Source organism: Dama dama, chromosome 18, assembly GCF_033118175.1.
Source record: "Dama dama isolate Ldn47 chromosome 18, ASM3311817v1, whole genome shotgun sequence".
Taxonomy (NCBI): Eukaryota; Metazoa; Chordata; class Mammalia; order Artiodactyla; family Cervidae; genus Dama; species Dama dama.
The window spans coordinates 15,143,576-15,160,325 of NC_083698.1; the positions used below are offsets into that span (position 1 = coordinate 15,143,576).

Below are 16,750 nucleotides of genomic sequence, written 5' to 3' on the forward strand. Positions count from 1 at the left end.
TCGGGTGTACGCGTGTCTGTGGGTGTTGGGGCAGGACACGTGCGGACCCACTCTCCCAAGGCAGCCCAATCAAAGTCCCCCTCTCACCTCAAAGGCTGTCAACTCGCGCGCCCCTCCTTGCGCACGCGGCCCCCTCCTCCCTCTCCCACCCCTTCATGTCCCGCCTCCAGAGTAGGACACCCACTTTCATTGGCAGTTGCTCCTTTCACTCCTACACTGAAGCCAATCACTGGAGCACTGGTGGAGAAGGACGGAGCCAATGGGAATGCTCGTTGCGGCAGCTGCCGGTCCCGAGCGCCGGGAGGCGGTGCCGGGGGCGGGGTACGGGCTAGGGGGTTAGTTGCCATTTGGAGTGAGGAGCGGGCAGAAGCAGCGGCGGCGGCGTTTGCGGTGGCGCGGCTCCGCGGAGAGTCGGGCGCCTCGAGGCCCCTTTCCCCCTACCAGGGTCCCTAGAAGCAGGGGTCCAGGCCCTCTTTGCAGCTATCGGTCTCTCCCGCGCGTGCAGCCCCGCGAGTCGGCGTGATCCGGCCGGTTGCCCCTCTCCCCTGTCAGCGCGATGCCCGGGGCGGCGGCGGCGGCGGCGGCGGCGGCTTCGGGCTCCTTGCGGCCCCGGCCGTGACCGCCACAGCGAGCCCGGCCGGGCGGTTGGGGCCGTTGGACGTTTGTTTTCGCAGCTTTCCCCTCCCCCCTCGCCGAGGCGGCGGGGGTGCGCGTTGGGAAGGGGGAGCCGGGAGACTCCTCCCCCTCCCCGATCCCCCCGCCCCTCCCCCTTACACACTCGCACGCACTATCGCGCCGGCTCCCACACGCTCGCGCGCCTCCCGCTCCGCGCCTCGGTGTCGGCCGGCGTCGTCCCGGGCCCGCGGAGCCACCATGTCCACTGCCGCCTCCTCTTCCAGTTCCTCTCAGACCCCTCATCCCCCGCCGCAGAGGATGCGGCGCAGCGCCGCGGGTTCCCCGCCCGCCGCCCCAGCCACCGGCAGCGGGAACGGTGCAGGCGGCGGCGGCGGCGGCGGCGGTGTGGGCTGCGCCCCAGCTGCGGGAGCCGGCCGGCTGCTGCAGCCCATCCGCGCCACGGTGCCCTACCAACTCCTGCGGGGCAGCCAGCACAGTCCCACGCGCCCGCCCGCCGCCGCCGCCGCCTCGCTGGGCAGCCTCCCGGGGCCCGGCGCGGCCCGCGGCCCCAGCCCGCCCAGCCCGACGCCGCCGCCGGCCGCGGCTCCAACCGAGCAGGCGCCGCGGGCCAAGGGCCGCTCGAGACGGTCCCCCGAGAGCCACCGGAGGAGCAGCTCACCTGAGCGACGGAGCCCCGGCTCGCCCGTCTGCAGAGGTAGCGAGCCCAACCCTTCCGTCCTCCCGGGCTGCGTCTCCCTTCCCCGACGGTGCCCTCCGTGGAAACTTCAGCCTCTCCGGGCTTCTCTTTGCTAGTGCATTATCGAAGGTGTGAAAGTGGCTTTGGGAACCTCACCCCCCTGCGGTCGCTGCGGGGCTCGGAGGAGCGGACTGCAGAGCAACTTTTATTTGACCCTTCTGCCGCCCCTTCAGCTTTTATCTACCATCACACGCCTGCTTCGAAAGGTTTTTCAGTTTAAGAGCTGATTAGCTCACTCCTGTGTTTGCTGTTTGTAAGTGGGGGAAGGAGGAGCTGGGCGAAACACTTAAAAAAAAAACACGCACACCAACTCGGGCAGCAGATAAGGTGGTGGTTGTAATCTCTACAGCCTCTTTGTGCTTTCCTACAAAGTTCCCATAATATGTCTGTGCCTACCGGGGTAATTTTTTTCTTTTTTGGAGGGGTGGAGGCACTAGTTATGATGTAAGGATATCCTGTTGGGTGTGTAGAGGGGACAGTTTTGGATGTGCAATTGAAGTGTATAGTGTTTGGGTTTGTTTTTTTTTTTTTTTTGGTCTTCTTTTCTCTACTTTATATAGTCATATGCATCCGGGCAGTACTCAGTACTGCACTGAGAACAGTTTATGCCCAACTCAAGACTTGCATGGTAAATTTCTAAGGACCTATTTGTGGAGTGTGCTCACTTTTTCCCTTCCATTTGTAAGTACACTTAACAGTTCAGTTGAGCTGTTAAAGGATCTCGAGTTTCTTTTCTGTTAGTTGTCAAAGGCAGTGGAGACCTGGTGGATGCTGTCGGCTTCCCTTAATGTTTTGTGTTTTGGTGTGGTTTGGTTTATCTCTAGGGACATCACAGTGCATGATCTAGTTGAATCCTGGGGGAGAAGAGGGAGATAAGCCAAAAGAGGGATGTAAAGCTCATAAGGGAGAGGCAAGTAGTAGCTCATGTGATTAGATACCGGGTTAGGGCTACAGATGCTGCTGCTGCTGCTTCTGCATTGTGGAGAGAACCTATCACACCGGTAACAGTGGAAAAAAATCTCTGCTTGGGAGGAAAACATTGTGGAGCTCTGTATGGTGTTTTATATGGTATGTGGAATTTTTTTAATGGAGTTTTTTCGATGAGGGTCTTAGACCTGGAGAAAGTGATTGTGTTAAGATAGACTGCAGTTTGGGTGTTTTTGTTTTAATATTTCGGACCTGTAATGTGCATGTTGCTAAGGCCCTTGTTTTCAGACCACTTGATGGTGAAGCCAGGGTAGGATGTAGTGCAGTGGTATGTGTACGGGAGCACCAAGAAACACATCCTGTAATCTGTATGCACCAGAAGGAATTTGCTCCCCTGCTCCTCCCCCAGGTCAAGCCAGCTGCAGAAACTGACATCCTCCAGCAAATCCTGAATGAATGAATGAAAACAACGTGATCGCCCTCATAATGACCACAACTGAACACACATCTTTGGCTGTATTTCATAGAAAAGGCCACCATTTTCTAACAGATTAATGCCATATGCGACTCCCTCGCTCATTTTCTAGAACGGTATGAAATGAAAGGTAACAGAATGAAAAGAAGGCAGCAGTTACATACATTTTTGAGTGATTTCGTTTCAACAGTACAGCCATTGGGTTTGGGGTCTTTCTTTTAAGGACTAATATGAGAGTCATAGAATAAGCCCTGCAGAAAGATTCTGTCCAGAGGGTTTTGTGGACATAGTAAGAGTAGTTTCAGCAATTGCTGCAATCATATGATGGCCATCTAGTACCTCCTCCCCTTTTGCTGATAACCACTAACATCTTACAATATACAACTTGCTTTTTCTGCATCTTTCAAAAGTCTTAATTGCTTAGGAATTACAAGGTCCATCATCAAGTAGTTTTAATAAAATGTGTGGCCAGACTTAACCTGTCCTCTTTGTTGTAGTACGGCACATCTGAGTTTAATGCAATTTTAACACAATCATGATGAAAACACTTCTCTAAGTCTGATTGTGCAGGAGACAGATTTGCATCATCAGAGAGCTTGTACAGGGACCAGAAGAGGCCTTTCTGTTGTTTTTAACATCAAGTGTTTGTCATTTTCTTACATTGAAGTGATTTGGAATGTAGGCTCTTCTGCCCCCAGTTCCCTGATGGTATTACCTTTATGTTACTTCTCCACATCCCGCCTTGCTCCTCTCTACTCAAGTTAAAACTATAGAGCTCATCTTTGCTGTTTACTTTGCTATTTAAAATTCATACTATGAACAGTGGAACAATTTTTTCAAACGATTATCTACTCAGTTTCTTTTGAATTCTGCACGGTTCTGACTTCAGTGGATTTTAGCCTCCACAGGTCAAGGCTCCTCCCGCTGCCGCTGCCGCCCGCTGCAGACACTGACATCACTCTACTGCATGAATGGAAAACAACAGCATGCTCCCTTTCTTGCTTTCCACCTCCTTCCCTTTCTGCACACTCCTGTGTGTGTGTGTGTGTGTGTGTGTGTGTGTGTGTATTATGTTGCATTTAAAACTACATTTTAAAATGTTAAATTAGGTAGCTAGTGGCTCAGGGATAGGTATTTAGTATAGAGGCATATTGTTTACAAAAAGCTTCAAGTGCTATGAGCATTTGGACTAGAGGTGACATAACAACGTTCGGTATTTTTTTTATCTGGACTGGTGGTTATGGAAGAAAATACAGAAGCTGTAAACAGTTTTCTTTGTAGTTGTTTTACCAAGAAGAAGTTATGGAACAACATGATTTGTAAACATGTTAGATCATTATTATCTCCCTCTGAAACATTCTTGATATGCATTTATAGGGTTAAGTCTAGAGTAATAAATAATAATCAGATTATTTCACAAGGCTGAGAAAAAGCTGAATTATGTGAATAGGTACAATTTTAATATGATAGAATTTATAAAGTTTAGCAAGAAGATGTTAATTTTCTTTGTTTTGTAGCAAAGTTTTAGATAATTTAAATGGCTATGATAATAGAAGATACATAAATCTCCAAACACCTTGCTCTCTACAGAGATCATCGAGTTTTATAAATTGAAACTATCTTGTTTGTGCGTATGGATCATATTTTTGTTTGCATTTTTAAAAATTTTATTTTGCATTTTTAAAACTTCAAAGTTTGTTATTTATATTCTTTACTTCTGCCATTAGCAAAATGTCACCCTCCCCCTTGTTTAGTTCTGAAGGGTCTTGAAGTGGTGAATGACAAGCTACTGAATGCATCCTCAGGCTCCCTGTGATGTGTTTGTAATAGATGTAAAATCATAAAGTATTATGCAAATAGTTATTTTTTGTAATGGTAATATGTAAGTCTACCTTTGAGATAAATAGAACAACTCAAATGAGAATATAACAGGATGTTAGTGTTAAAATTAATGATCTTAGAAATCATGTGTAACAGTGAAAAGAAAAATAGAATAAATTTGCTTCATTCTGAAAACGTCATAAAGCAAAACCTATGGGCTCAAAAACAGAACAAATACAGTTTTACTGTTCAAGACAGTAAGTAGCAGTTGCACGTTCTTTTGTGGTTTTCTGTAAGGATTGAGCATTGAGATGAATTATAAATTCTAAAAGATATAAAGACAATTGCGTTAGAGCACTCTGGATGTAGAACACCACTTATTTTTAAGGGTATCAAACCTAATAACAAAAACATGGAAGAGCTTATAATTTTATATATTTCCTGCTATGGAAAACAGCATGTGTTAATTCCTGATTTAACATAATAGATTTATTTAGGCCTGATAGTCTAACAGATTATTAACTCTAGAGTGAAATTTGCTAAGAATTTTTCATGAGTGTCTTGAGAGCTTTATTGTTTTATATGTTAAGAAGTTATTCTATTTAAAAGAGAATACAAAGCCAACCAACATATAATCCCGAATGACTGCCTTCAGAGTGTGTGTGTGTGTTTTAATCACTCAGTTTGCTTTCAGTTTTTATCTTTTCATTAAATTGCCTCTCTTGAGCCGTTTTTAGTGCTGTACTCAGTTTGTAGAATTCCAGCATTTTTAATTACATTTTCCCCCCATTTTAAAGATATTCAGACATTTTCTTACTATAAAGTTACTTCTCAGGCTAATATTCCTGAAAATTATGGTCCCCCACTCCTGTGCCCCCCACTTTTAAAATGTTTTCCTAGAGTGCTTAGAGTTACTTGTTTGAAAACTTTCTTATACTAGACTAAAAAATATACTGACAGTTAAAGCTTTGACTTTTTTCCCTAAAGAGATAGCTTTCAAATACTGATTTTGGGGGAAGATTTTCAGCTTTTGAGAACTACACTAAGTATCAGCAGCATTCATTAATTTTTCCCATTAATTATGGTACATAAAACTTCTACATCAGTGGGTCAATAGCAAAATGGATATAAGTGCATTTATAGAAGTTTTTTATTCTTAAACATTTTCATGCTCAAAGATTACATTCCTCTCAAATAACTATTATTCTAAGCATATTGAATATTGTATACACCTAGTGTTATAAATGCGCCTTGATCAGTTTAACTGTATGTAAAGTTGTGTATACATATATTTAGCTAAAAATTACTTCATTATTTACTTTTTACAGAAGGACATTTCACTCACCACAGTGTATGTTTCCTCAAGGATTTAATGCAAACTAGGATTTATACATTGGGGAAATGCTGAAGGGTAATGGTATCCTTGTGATTTTTATTTGTGCTAATGCAGACTAAATGTGAAGAAGAAAATAAAGGAGTAATTGGGCTCCATGGCAGTGAATAACAATAGAAATAAAGGGCAATGTTCAACGAATGGCTAGTAGGAGAGGATTTTTCTTAAATCTGAAATTTAAAACATTGCTAAAAGCCCATTTTATCAAAGCTTTCATGTAGCTAATAATCTGCCAAGACGTATCTACTGATGACTTTGTTATTCTTAATTTTAGTTTAGTCTTTTCTCCAGAGTTTAAATCCCCAGGCATCACCCTGATAGGATTTTCCGTAGCACCTGTCTGGGGTTTGTGCCTGCTGCTGTTGTTTTTTGTCTTTAATATATAATTTTGTTCTCTTATTAAATATCTAAGAGACCAAATCACTGATGCTGTTTCTGTCCTGTATTCTTTTTTAACAAGAAGTTGCGCTTATCTCATAATTGTCTCTAACTGGGTTTGCTTAAAGTAAGTGGAAGACAGAGCACACTATCATCTATGATGTAAAAAACTTGAGAAGCTGATGGAAGAGCCAGAAGCCATCTTGCTTTCCCTTTCTACCCCTCATCTGAATCCCTGGGACTGACTATGACTTCATCACATATCTGGCTTATTCTAGAAGAACAAGATTGGTGTTTATTCTGCAAAAAAAAAAAAAAAAACACATACACACATACATACATACATATATATATATATATGTATATAATGGATTTATAGTAATTCTGAAGAAAATAGGATTATTCAAATTGTGGAAAAAACATTTTTCTAGTATTTCATTTTTGTAGGAGCAAGCATGGCAGATACCTTTAAGCGGTGGTGTTTACCACAGGTAAATGTTACTGTGGCAGCTGGCAGGACGAGGCCGGTTCACGGATACCTCAGTCTTGCGTGCGTAGTTGCTCAGTCGTGTCTGGCTCTTCGTGACCCCATGGATTGTTGCCCTCGAGGCTCCTCTGTCCATGGGATTCCCCAGGCAAGAATACTGGAGTGGGTTGCCATTTCCTCCTCCAGGGGATCTTCCCAACCCAGGGATTGAACCCACATCTCTGGCGTCTCCTGCATTGCAGGTGGATTCTTTGCCACTGAGCTACCTGGGAAGCCCCAGATACCTCAATAACCTCTCCAATATTATGTTGTATCTCTAAAGATGTAGGTAGAAAGGAAGAAAACATGTGAGTGCTTAAGGCAATATATACTTTCATTCATCAAGAAAGTGAATTTGAAATCTGTCTTTTGATTTTAGATACGGTGTTCACTCTACAGGATTATCCTGTTGCTCCTAATTGAAAGGAGACTCTGATACTGGTCATCAGCTGTGATTTCTGTGCTGTAAAAATTACTAATGAATAGGTTTTCTGTTGCTTCCGCAGCACTGTTAACACTGCTGGAGTATGTTTTGACATTTTCGGAATGTCTAAAAATGTAAGACCTAGGTTAGTGAATGTAACTGAAATAGAATATGGTTGGATGGTCGTATCTCTCTGTTGTCACATGAAAGCCTGAGAATGTGCGTGAGCACGATTGTATGTGTGAGAGGAGGGTGTAAGTGACGGTGTGTGCAGTGAGAAGTATTTTCCCCCATGATTATTAAAAGTTAGTTATATGTGGTGATAAGCTGGTAAATGTTTCAGGAATCACTAAGCAGAGATTCTGGTCTCAGGTGATAGTCCCAGCAACTGGTGCTGGATTAATTTAGCCCCTCACCCCTAAGAAGCTAATAATTATCCCTGCAATTTGTGGGTTTGAACTCTGCATGTTTGTAACTTAATGAAATGCCACTATGGTGCACTTTAATGATGGCTCACCAAAAATAAGGATGAGTTAAACTTGTGAGACTCATTATTGTGTGGGAAGACTGGTGTCCAAAATTGTCTTCAAGATATTAGAATTAAGAAACTCACTAAACTTCTGGATGTGTTTCATAACAAGAATGCAAAAACTGCTACAGCTTGCTGCCTGGTGTCACTGAAGATCAAGTATCTATCTCCTGCTGACAGTAATAGCCCCTTATTTAGCCAGTATGGCCACAGGGAGAACTTCTGCTAATAGTTCACATAGCTAACTTTTAGATTACTAAAATATTAACTATTTGGTGAAACAAATGCTTTCTAAAATCATTATACAATTGTTTTCTTAAGCAGAACAAACAAAACCTCAAGGAACTCTTTGTGGCTTAATTAGTTTTGTTAATACCTATGATATTCCTAATAAAATGATTGCTATAGATACTACTGAATATAAGATTGAATGAGCAGGGCCTATTACTGATTCTATAAACTTGCTTTGGGAAGTGTCTTTTTTTCTGATAAATGTAGAATGAAACAGTGTGTGGCCACATTTATTCCTTTATAGAGTAACCTGGCTTTTTTCTCTTATCAAGTTAAAGACCAAAAAATTATTTTCCAAATGGTTCCATAAAAGAACCTTAGAAACAAAAAGGTATGCTGAAAAATAACTAGTATTTGAAGTCAAGAGACTTGGGTTATTTTATCCACTTCTAACATTTGACTTATAAGTCCCTAAATCTTCATCTTATTTTCTCTATCTTTAAAATGAGATGAGTGGGCTTTTTAAGAATTCAGTTGGGTAAGGAAAAGAGTCTCCTATAGAAGGAAAAGTAAGTTTATTAAACTAGATGATTCTCTTGAATTTTTAAAACTAGTTTTACTGAGGTATAGCTGACAAACTTGTATATGTTTTAAGGTACACAGTGTGATAATTTGGTATACATTTACAAAGTGAGGTGATTAAAAAATAAATAAAAAAAAAAAAAAAAAAAAAAAAACCAAAGTGAGGTGATTACCATAATCAAGATATATCCATTACCTCACATAGCTACTTTTTTTTTTCTATGTGGGATGAGAACACTTAAGATCTATTCTTAGCAAATTCCAAGTATACAATACAGTATTACTGACTACAGTCACCATCTGTACATTAGGTTCCCAGAACTTACGTGTCTTATAACTTAAAGTTTGTGCCCTTCCAGCACCTTTCCCCACCTGCCAGTCCGTCATCTATTCTATTCTCTCCTTCGGTGAATTGCTTTTTAAGATTACGCACTTAAGTGAGATCATCATTATTTTTTTTCCTGTGTATTTGTTTTTCTGTGTCTGGCTTATTTCACTTAGAAAAATATCCTCCAAGTTCATCTATGTTGTTGCCAATGGCAGGATTTCCTTTTTAAAAGACTGTATAATATTCCATTGTGTGTGTGTGTGTGTGTGTGTGTGTATACACATACATATATGTATATATTTTCTTTATCTATTCCCCCATGAGTGAACACATAGGTTCTCCATATCTTAGTTACTGTAGAGAATGCTTCATTGAATATGGGAGTGCAGGTATCTTTTCAAGATACTGATGTTATTTCCTATAAGTATATACTCGAAGTGAGATTGCTAGATTATATGTTAGTTCTATTTTTAAGTTTTTGAGGAACCTTCATACTGTTTCCCATTCCCACCAATTTACATTCTCACCAATGGTATACAAGGGTTCTCTTTTCTCCACATCCTCACCAACATGTGTTATTTTCTTGTCTTTTGACAGTAGCCATTCTACCAAGTGTGAGATGGTGTCTCATTGTGGTTTTAATTTGCTTGTCTCTGGTTAGTGATGTCTGAGCACCTTTTCATGTACCCTCATTAGCTGTTTATATGTCATCTTTGGAAAATGTCTACTTAGCTCCTTTGTCTATTATTTAATGAGCTCATTTGTGTTTTCTGCTATTGAGCTACATGAATTCCATATATATATTTGGATATAGCAAATGTATATATCCAAAATACTAGGCCCTTATCAGATGTCTGGTTTGCAGGCATTTTCTTCTATGCCATAACTTGTCTTTTCGTTTTGTTAATTGTTTCCTTTGCTGTGCAGAAGCTTTGTAGTTGCTTGTTTATTTTTGCTTTCATTGTTTGTGCTTTTGGTATTATATCCAAAATGTCATTGCCAAGACTGAGCTTTTTCCCTATGTTTTCTTCTAGGAGTTTGACAGTTCCAGGTCTTATATTTAAGTCTTTAATCTATTTCAAGTTAATTTTGTGCATGGTATAAGATAGGGTTCAGTTTCCCTCTTTTGCACGTGGATATCCAGTTTTCCTAGGACCATGTATAGAGAGACTATCCTTTTCTCATTTATATTCTTGGTACCTCTGTCAAAGATTAGTTGACCATATATGCGTGGATTTTTATATCTGGGCCCTCTGTGTCATTGGTCTGATGTGAAGAGCCAGTTCATGGGAAAAGACCCTGATACTAGGAAAGGTTGAGGGCATAAGGAGAAGGGGGTGACAAAGGATGAGATGGTTGGAGGGCATCACTGACCCAATGGACATGAGTTTGAGCAAACTCCGGGAGATGGTGAAGGACAGGGAAGCCTGGCGTGCTGCAGTTCATGGGGTTACAAAGAATTGGACACGACTTAATGACTGAACAACAACAAATAGGTGTGAATTTATTTATCTGGGCCCTCTGTTCCATTGGTTTATGTGTCTGTTTGTATGCCAATACCATACTGTTTCCATTGCTATAGCATTGTATAAACTAGATGATTCTTTGTAAAATTAGTTACATATTGAGCAACTAGTCTTAACCAGAACTCAGTGTAGAATACTTTTATAATACTTTTACAATCTCTCTTCACAGATAACTTTTATAATCTCGCTTCTCTCTTGGGAGGTTAAGTAATTTGTTCCAGGTCAGGTGGCATGCACAGGAGGCCCACAAGGCCATGTAACTCTGAAGTCCTGACTTCAGGTTAGCTGGGAGTTGCCTTTGGAACCCAGTTAGTTATGGGACAGGAAAACATGCACAATGGGTAATCCCATTGCTTATATAGTTAAGACACAGAAAGGCCAAAAATAGTTTTGGCAGGGGGGTTGGGTGAAGAGAAAGCTAAATGGGACTAAACTCTAGGGTCCACAGAACTTAAAATAGCTGCAAGTATTCCCAGTGATTCAGGCCTCAGATATGTATATAAGAATGCCATAGCACTTCAGAGCTTTATTATGTCATTAGTAGGCCTTTCCCTTGGTCTGTAAAATATACTTTAAAACAGAATTTAGATTTCATGTGAAATCTCAAAATCTGGGTAGAATGAGTCTTTTGTATTTTCATATTTGATAATGTAACCTTTGCACTTGTAATAAAGCATCATAAGGTTCCATTTAAGCATAACACTGATTTTAACTTGCACCGTTCTTTGACAGCTCAGCAGCATTCAAACTAGTATATTTCATTCTCATGGCAAAGTAAGGTGTACTGTCTTCTCAGTTTATGCCTGCTTGGGCCCTTTTCCTTTTCCTCGGTTTGCTGATGTGATGTAGAAAGATGTTTCAATCTCCAGTTTAACAGCTTCTTTCTGGATGTTGTGACATTTTTCAGGGTCACTTGTGCTTACTCTACGCGCTCTTTGATAGTGTGGAATATGGATCCTTTATAAGTAACATGAGACATGGCATTTTTATTGTTGTTCTGATACTGAAAGTGTTTTATAGAGTCTAGGTGATGAAGTTTCTCATGACATTTCTTCTGTAATTAGTTTTCTAGTTAAATACATCAGTTTGTAAGTTGGATTAGTGAAGTAATCTTTGTAGCTGAGAAAATAATAAAAAAACTTACAGAGCTCAGTTACCTTTAAAAACTGTTGGCTGTGTTCATGTAACGTGTGAAATGATCTTTCCATAAACGTGTACAAAAGATCATAGTAAAATAGAGATTTTTCTCTATATTAGCTGGTAATCTGTAAACAAATTATGATAGTTTTGCGTTTTCTCTGACAGTGTCGTTTTCTTTCTACTAAAGGGTTTTTGAAGGTACTCTGAAAAGAATCAACTGTCCTTTTCCTGTTTAAAGTCAGGTTATTTCATTTAAGTGTCTAATACTTACTAAGCAGGGATTAGCAAATACTGCTAAATGCAGTTTCATTAGTGTTGTAAAATTAGGGAGATAGACTGTGCTCAGAAATAATGTTTTGGGGGAAAAGCTAAAATATGCAGCAATATTTTGATCAGAGAGCTTAAAAAAAACCTTATTTTAAAATTCTGGTCATTCTTTACATATCTAAGTGACCTATTATTGAAAAACACCTGGTCAGTTGATCACATTTGTTTACTCTTTGTCTTTTTGGTTAAAATACAAAAAGGATGAATACAGCTTTAATTTCAGTGATAACTGTTCATTCAAGAAATTTTTATTTTCAGGTATTGCAGTAGCTGTTGATAGTATGTTGATGGGTAAAACTAGTGGATTTTCTCTCTCTTTCACACAATGAATATTTATTGAGTCTCTGCTATGTCTGAAGAGCTCTGTTTAACCCTTAAAGAATACATATTCTAGGTGCAGTTGGGGTGTTCACATTTATATTTCTCAACAAACTCAGGTCATTTAAAATCTGCCAGGAATATGACCCACTGTTTTCTCTGAGCTTTGAACTTCAGATATGAATTATTATGTTCCTATGCTTCTCTTTCAAGGTTAGGTTGAGCTTTTTGGTATTCTTTTTTGAATACTGAATACTTAATTATATGTGTTTTTCCTTTACTAGATGAAGCTTAGGAGAGCATCATCTTGTGGCTTCTCTAATATATCTAGGTCTAAGTTGTATTGCTGCCTAGACATATTAAAATATTCTGCTCAAATTTGGCCTAGCCTTGTGGAATTAACATGAAATCAGCTTCTGAAGCTGTTCTACTTGGAGAAACTTAAAAAACCATCATGCCAAAAACTGTGGACATATTCAATTAAAAATTTAAATGTTTTCAGATCTGTCATAAAGATTATGATTACGCTAAGCTCCAAGTAGGAGAATGTGAATTACATATTAATTTGTGCTTTGTTATAATGTAAAAATTTTAAAATATAGAGCAGATTTTGGGGTGGTTATTTACTTAAGAGAATATCCAATTTATGTGCAAGTAAAATTACTCAATTTACCAAAGTGTTATTTACACAAACTTTTTAGGAAGTCAGTTACACAAGATTGAGGTTCATCTGAGGTTGTAAAAATATATTACTGAATAGTGTAATTTCTCATTGCTACATAAAATGTTCTACTGACATTTATCAGAATTAATATCCTAAGAAGTTATACATGAACATGAATAGATCTCTCCATTCCCTTTCTAGTGTGAGTATTAAAATTATAAGAAATTTTGTATTCAGATAACCCCTAAAAAAGGGAAAGAATTCATATGCACTAATGATTCTGTTTCTCACTTTTTTCTGTGGAAAGGTATGCTTTTAAATTCAATAAATATTCCAGGGTTTTTTACTGGATTAGTTTGTCCTTATAAAAAAAGTTATTATTTGAGTCATAATTTCCTACCAAACCTTTCCTAACCAGTTTCATGGAGGAAATATTTCTTCCTTCATGAAAAACTTTCACCAAACCGTCTACTGTTATTAATGTCAAGAGGACAAGGCAATAAGTCAGTGTAATTAGACTAGAAATATGATTAACACTGTGGATTATGATCTTTATAATTGTATATTCCTATAGTCTGACTTTAACTTAAAGTTTCTGTATATACTTAAGGATTAAGAAATTAACTGCTCACCTATATATCCACTATTAACTAACAGGCACCTACTGTATAGCAAAGGGAACACTACTCAACACTCTACAATGGCCTATGTGGGAAAAGAATCTAAACCAGAGTGGACATACGCATATGTATAACAGACTCATTTTGCTGACACCTGCAGCTAACAGAACACTGTAAATCAACCTCACCCCAATAGAAATTTAAAAATAAACAAACATTCATAGGAAGTTGAAAAGACAGTAGAGAGAAGTCCCGTGTAGCCTTCATCCACTTTTCCTTTCATGACTATATCTTACAAAATTACAGTATGGCAGCAAACCAGGATTTCTGTATTGGTGTGCCTGACGCTGTGTGTGTGTATCCGTCTTGGCACGTGAGCAGCAGACCTGTGTGACCACCAGGATAGTCAGGATCAGACCCGCTCTGTCACAGACGTCAGACGCCACCCAGATCGCCCTCTCGTGCTGTCCCTCGTAGTCGTCCCGCTCCTCCCATTTCCCCACCGTCCCGACTCCTGCCAGCCACCAGTCTGTCCTCGTCTGGATGGTTTTGTCATTTTGAGAACGTTAGGTAAAAGGAATCACACCCTATGTGGCCTTTTGAGCCTGGCTCTTTTTCACTCAACATAATGCCACTGACATATATCAAAGCTGTTGAGAGTACTGATAGTCTGTTCTCCTTTATTGCCGAGCAAAATTCCAAGATCCACGGATGTACCACAGTTTCTTTAACCCATCACTTATTGGAGTACATTGTGGTTAAGTTTGGGGCTATTACAAATAAAAATCTGCTCCATAAAATGTTACAAAAATTTGTGTACAGATTTTTTTTTAAAAAAGAAGTTAATTGGTCACCTAATCCGATTATACCTGAAGTCTGCACAGTATCCATTAGTGTGATGTGTACATATGTATATAAGAGAGAGAATGCTGCAGGGTTCACATTCCTTTCTTAGCAGTCACTGGGTAATCACTGGCTCCTGACACTTTTGCCATGCAGAGTAGAAACTCATGGTCATCTTCTCATAATGCTGTAAATGGTAGTGACTTATACCAAGTGTTAGTTCCTTAGAGCTCTATGTTACTTGCCTCATGTAAGATAAAACCAGTGGACATTTAACTAGATGAGAATTCTGAACATCTTCCTTGTGGTTATAGAGAAACTTACTATTCCTAACACAATTATATTTCCTTCTGGAGGCATGTCTTAAAAGCTGAATTCTTTGTAGTATTTACTTCAGGACTCTTTGTTAAAAATGAGTTTGTTGGATGGGTTTCTAGATACAGACTGATCAGCTTAAATATAAATTCCCCTTTCTGAGTCAACTAACATAATTTGGAATGACAATTCAGTTATCTGTAGTTTAATTTTCTTAACAAGCATATGATAATTTTCTCTGCTGGAATTGGCTTTGTGATTTTTGAGCAGAAGATTATGTTGGTATTTAAATTGAAAGTTGAAACAAGCCTTGAAAGGTGTAGTTATTGCATTTCCACTAATTGGAATGGGTATTCTTTTTTTTTTTTTTCCAAATGTATTTTTTTTTTTTTTTTTTTTTATTAGTTGGAGGCTAATTACTTCACAACATTTCAGTGGGTTTTGTCATACATTGATATGAATCAGCCATGGATTTACATGTATTCCCCATCCTGATCCCCACTCCCACCTCCCTCTCCACCCGATTCCTCTGGGTCTTCCCAGTGCACCAGGCCCGAGCACTTGTCTCATGCATCCCACCTGGGCTGGTGATCTATTTCACCATAGATAATATACATGCTGTTCTTTTGAAATATCCCACCCTCACATTCTCCCACAGGGTTCAAAAGTCTGTTCTGTATTTCTGTGTCTCTTTTTCTGTTTTGCATATAGGGTTATCGTTACCATCTTTCTAAATTCCATATATATGTGTTAGTATGCTGTAATGTTCTTTATCTTTCTGGCTTACTTCACTCTGTATAAGGGACTCCAGCTTCATCCATCTCATTAGGACTGGTTCAAATGAATTCTTTTTAATGGCTGAGTAATATTCCATGGTGTATATGTACCACAGTTTCTTTATCGATTCATCTGCTGATGGGCATCTAGGTTGCTTCCATGACCTGGCTATTATAAACAGTGCTGCAATGAACATTGGGGTGCACGTGTCTCTTTCAGATCTGGTTTCCTCGGTGTGTATGCCCAGAAGTGGGATTGCTGGGTCATATGGCAGTTCTATTTCCAGTTTTTTAAGAAATCTCCACACTGTTTTCCATAGCGGCTGTACTAGTTTGCATTCCCACCAACAGTGTAAGAGGGTTCCCTTTTCTCCACACCCTCTCCAGCATTTATTGCTTGTAGACTTTTGGATAGCAGCCATCCTGACTGGCGTGTAATGGTACCTCATTGTGGTTTTGATTTGCATTTCTCTAATAATGAGTGATGTTGAGCATCTTTTCATGTGTTTGTTAGCCATCTGTATGTCTTCTTTGGAGAAATGTCTGTTTAGATCTTTGGCCCATTTTTTGATTGGGTCATTTATTTTTCTGGAATTGAGCTGCAGGAGTTGCTTGTATATTTTTGAGATTAATCCTTTGTCTGTTTCTTCATTTGCTATTATTTTCTCCCAATCTGAGGGCTGTCTTTTCACCTTACTTAGAGTTTCCTTTGTAGTGCAAAAGCTTTTAAGTTTCATTAGGTCCCATTTGTTTAGTTTTGCTTTTATTTCCAATATTCTGGGAGGTGGGTCATAGAGGATCTTGCTGTGATTTATGTCGGAGAGTGTTTTGCCTATGTTCTCCTCTAGGAGTTTTATAGTTTCTGGTCTTACATTTAGATCTTTAATCCATTTTGAGTTTATTTTTGTGTATGGTGTTAGAAAGTGTTCTAGTTTCATTCTTTTACAAGTGGTTGACCAGTTTTCCCAGCACCACTTGTTAAAGAGGTTGTCTTTTTTCCATTGTATATCCTTGCCTCCTTTGTCAAAGATAAGGTGTCCATAGGTTCGTGGATTTATCTCTGGGCTTTCTATTCTGTTCCATTGATCTATATTTCTGTCTTTGTGCCAGTACCATACTGTCTTGATGACTGGCGGTGGTAACTATATAGCAAATTAAAACAGACATGATGCTTACATCCTGCAAGTTTACCTATCCAGATATTTAAAAATGTCATTATAATTGTCCTTGGATGT

The 16,750-nt window shown here is 39.7% G+C and overlaps 1 protein-coding gene across 1 annotated transcript in view; it reads left to right on the forward strand.

Annotated features, from left to right (window-relative positions):
- The first annotated feature begins 754 nt into the window (after positions 1-754).
- The window catches only part of GLCCI1 (glucocorticoid induced 1), a 117,283-nt gene continuing 101,287 nt past the window's right edge, over positions 755-16,750 (forward strand). The window contains exon 1 of the mRNA XM_061164959.1: positions 755-1,330. Coding sequence (XP_061020942.1) covers positions 874-1,330 — 457 coding nt within the window. The 5' untranslated portion in view covers positions 755-873. The remainder of the gene's footprint in view (positions 1,331-16,750) is intronic.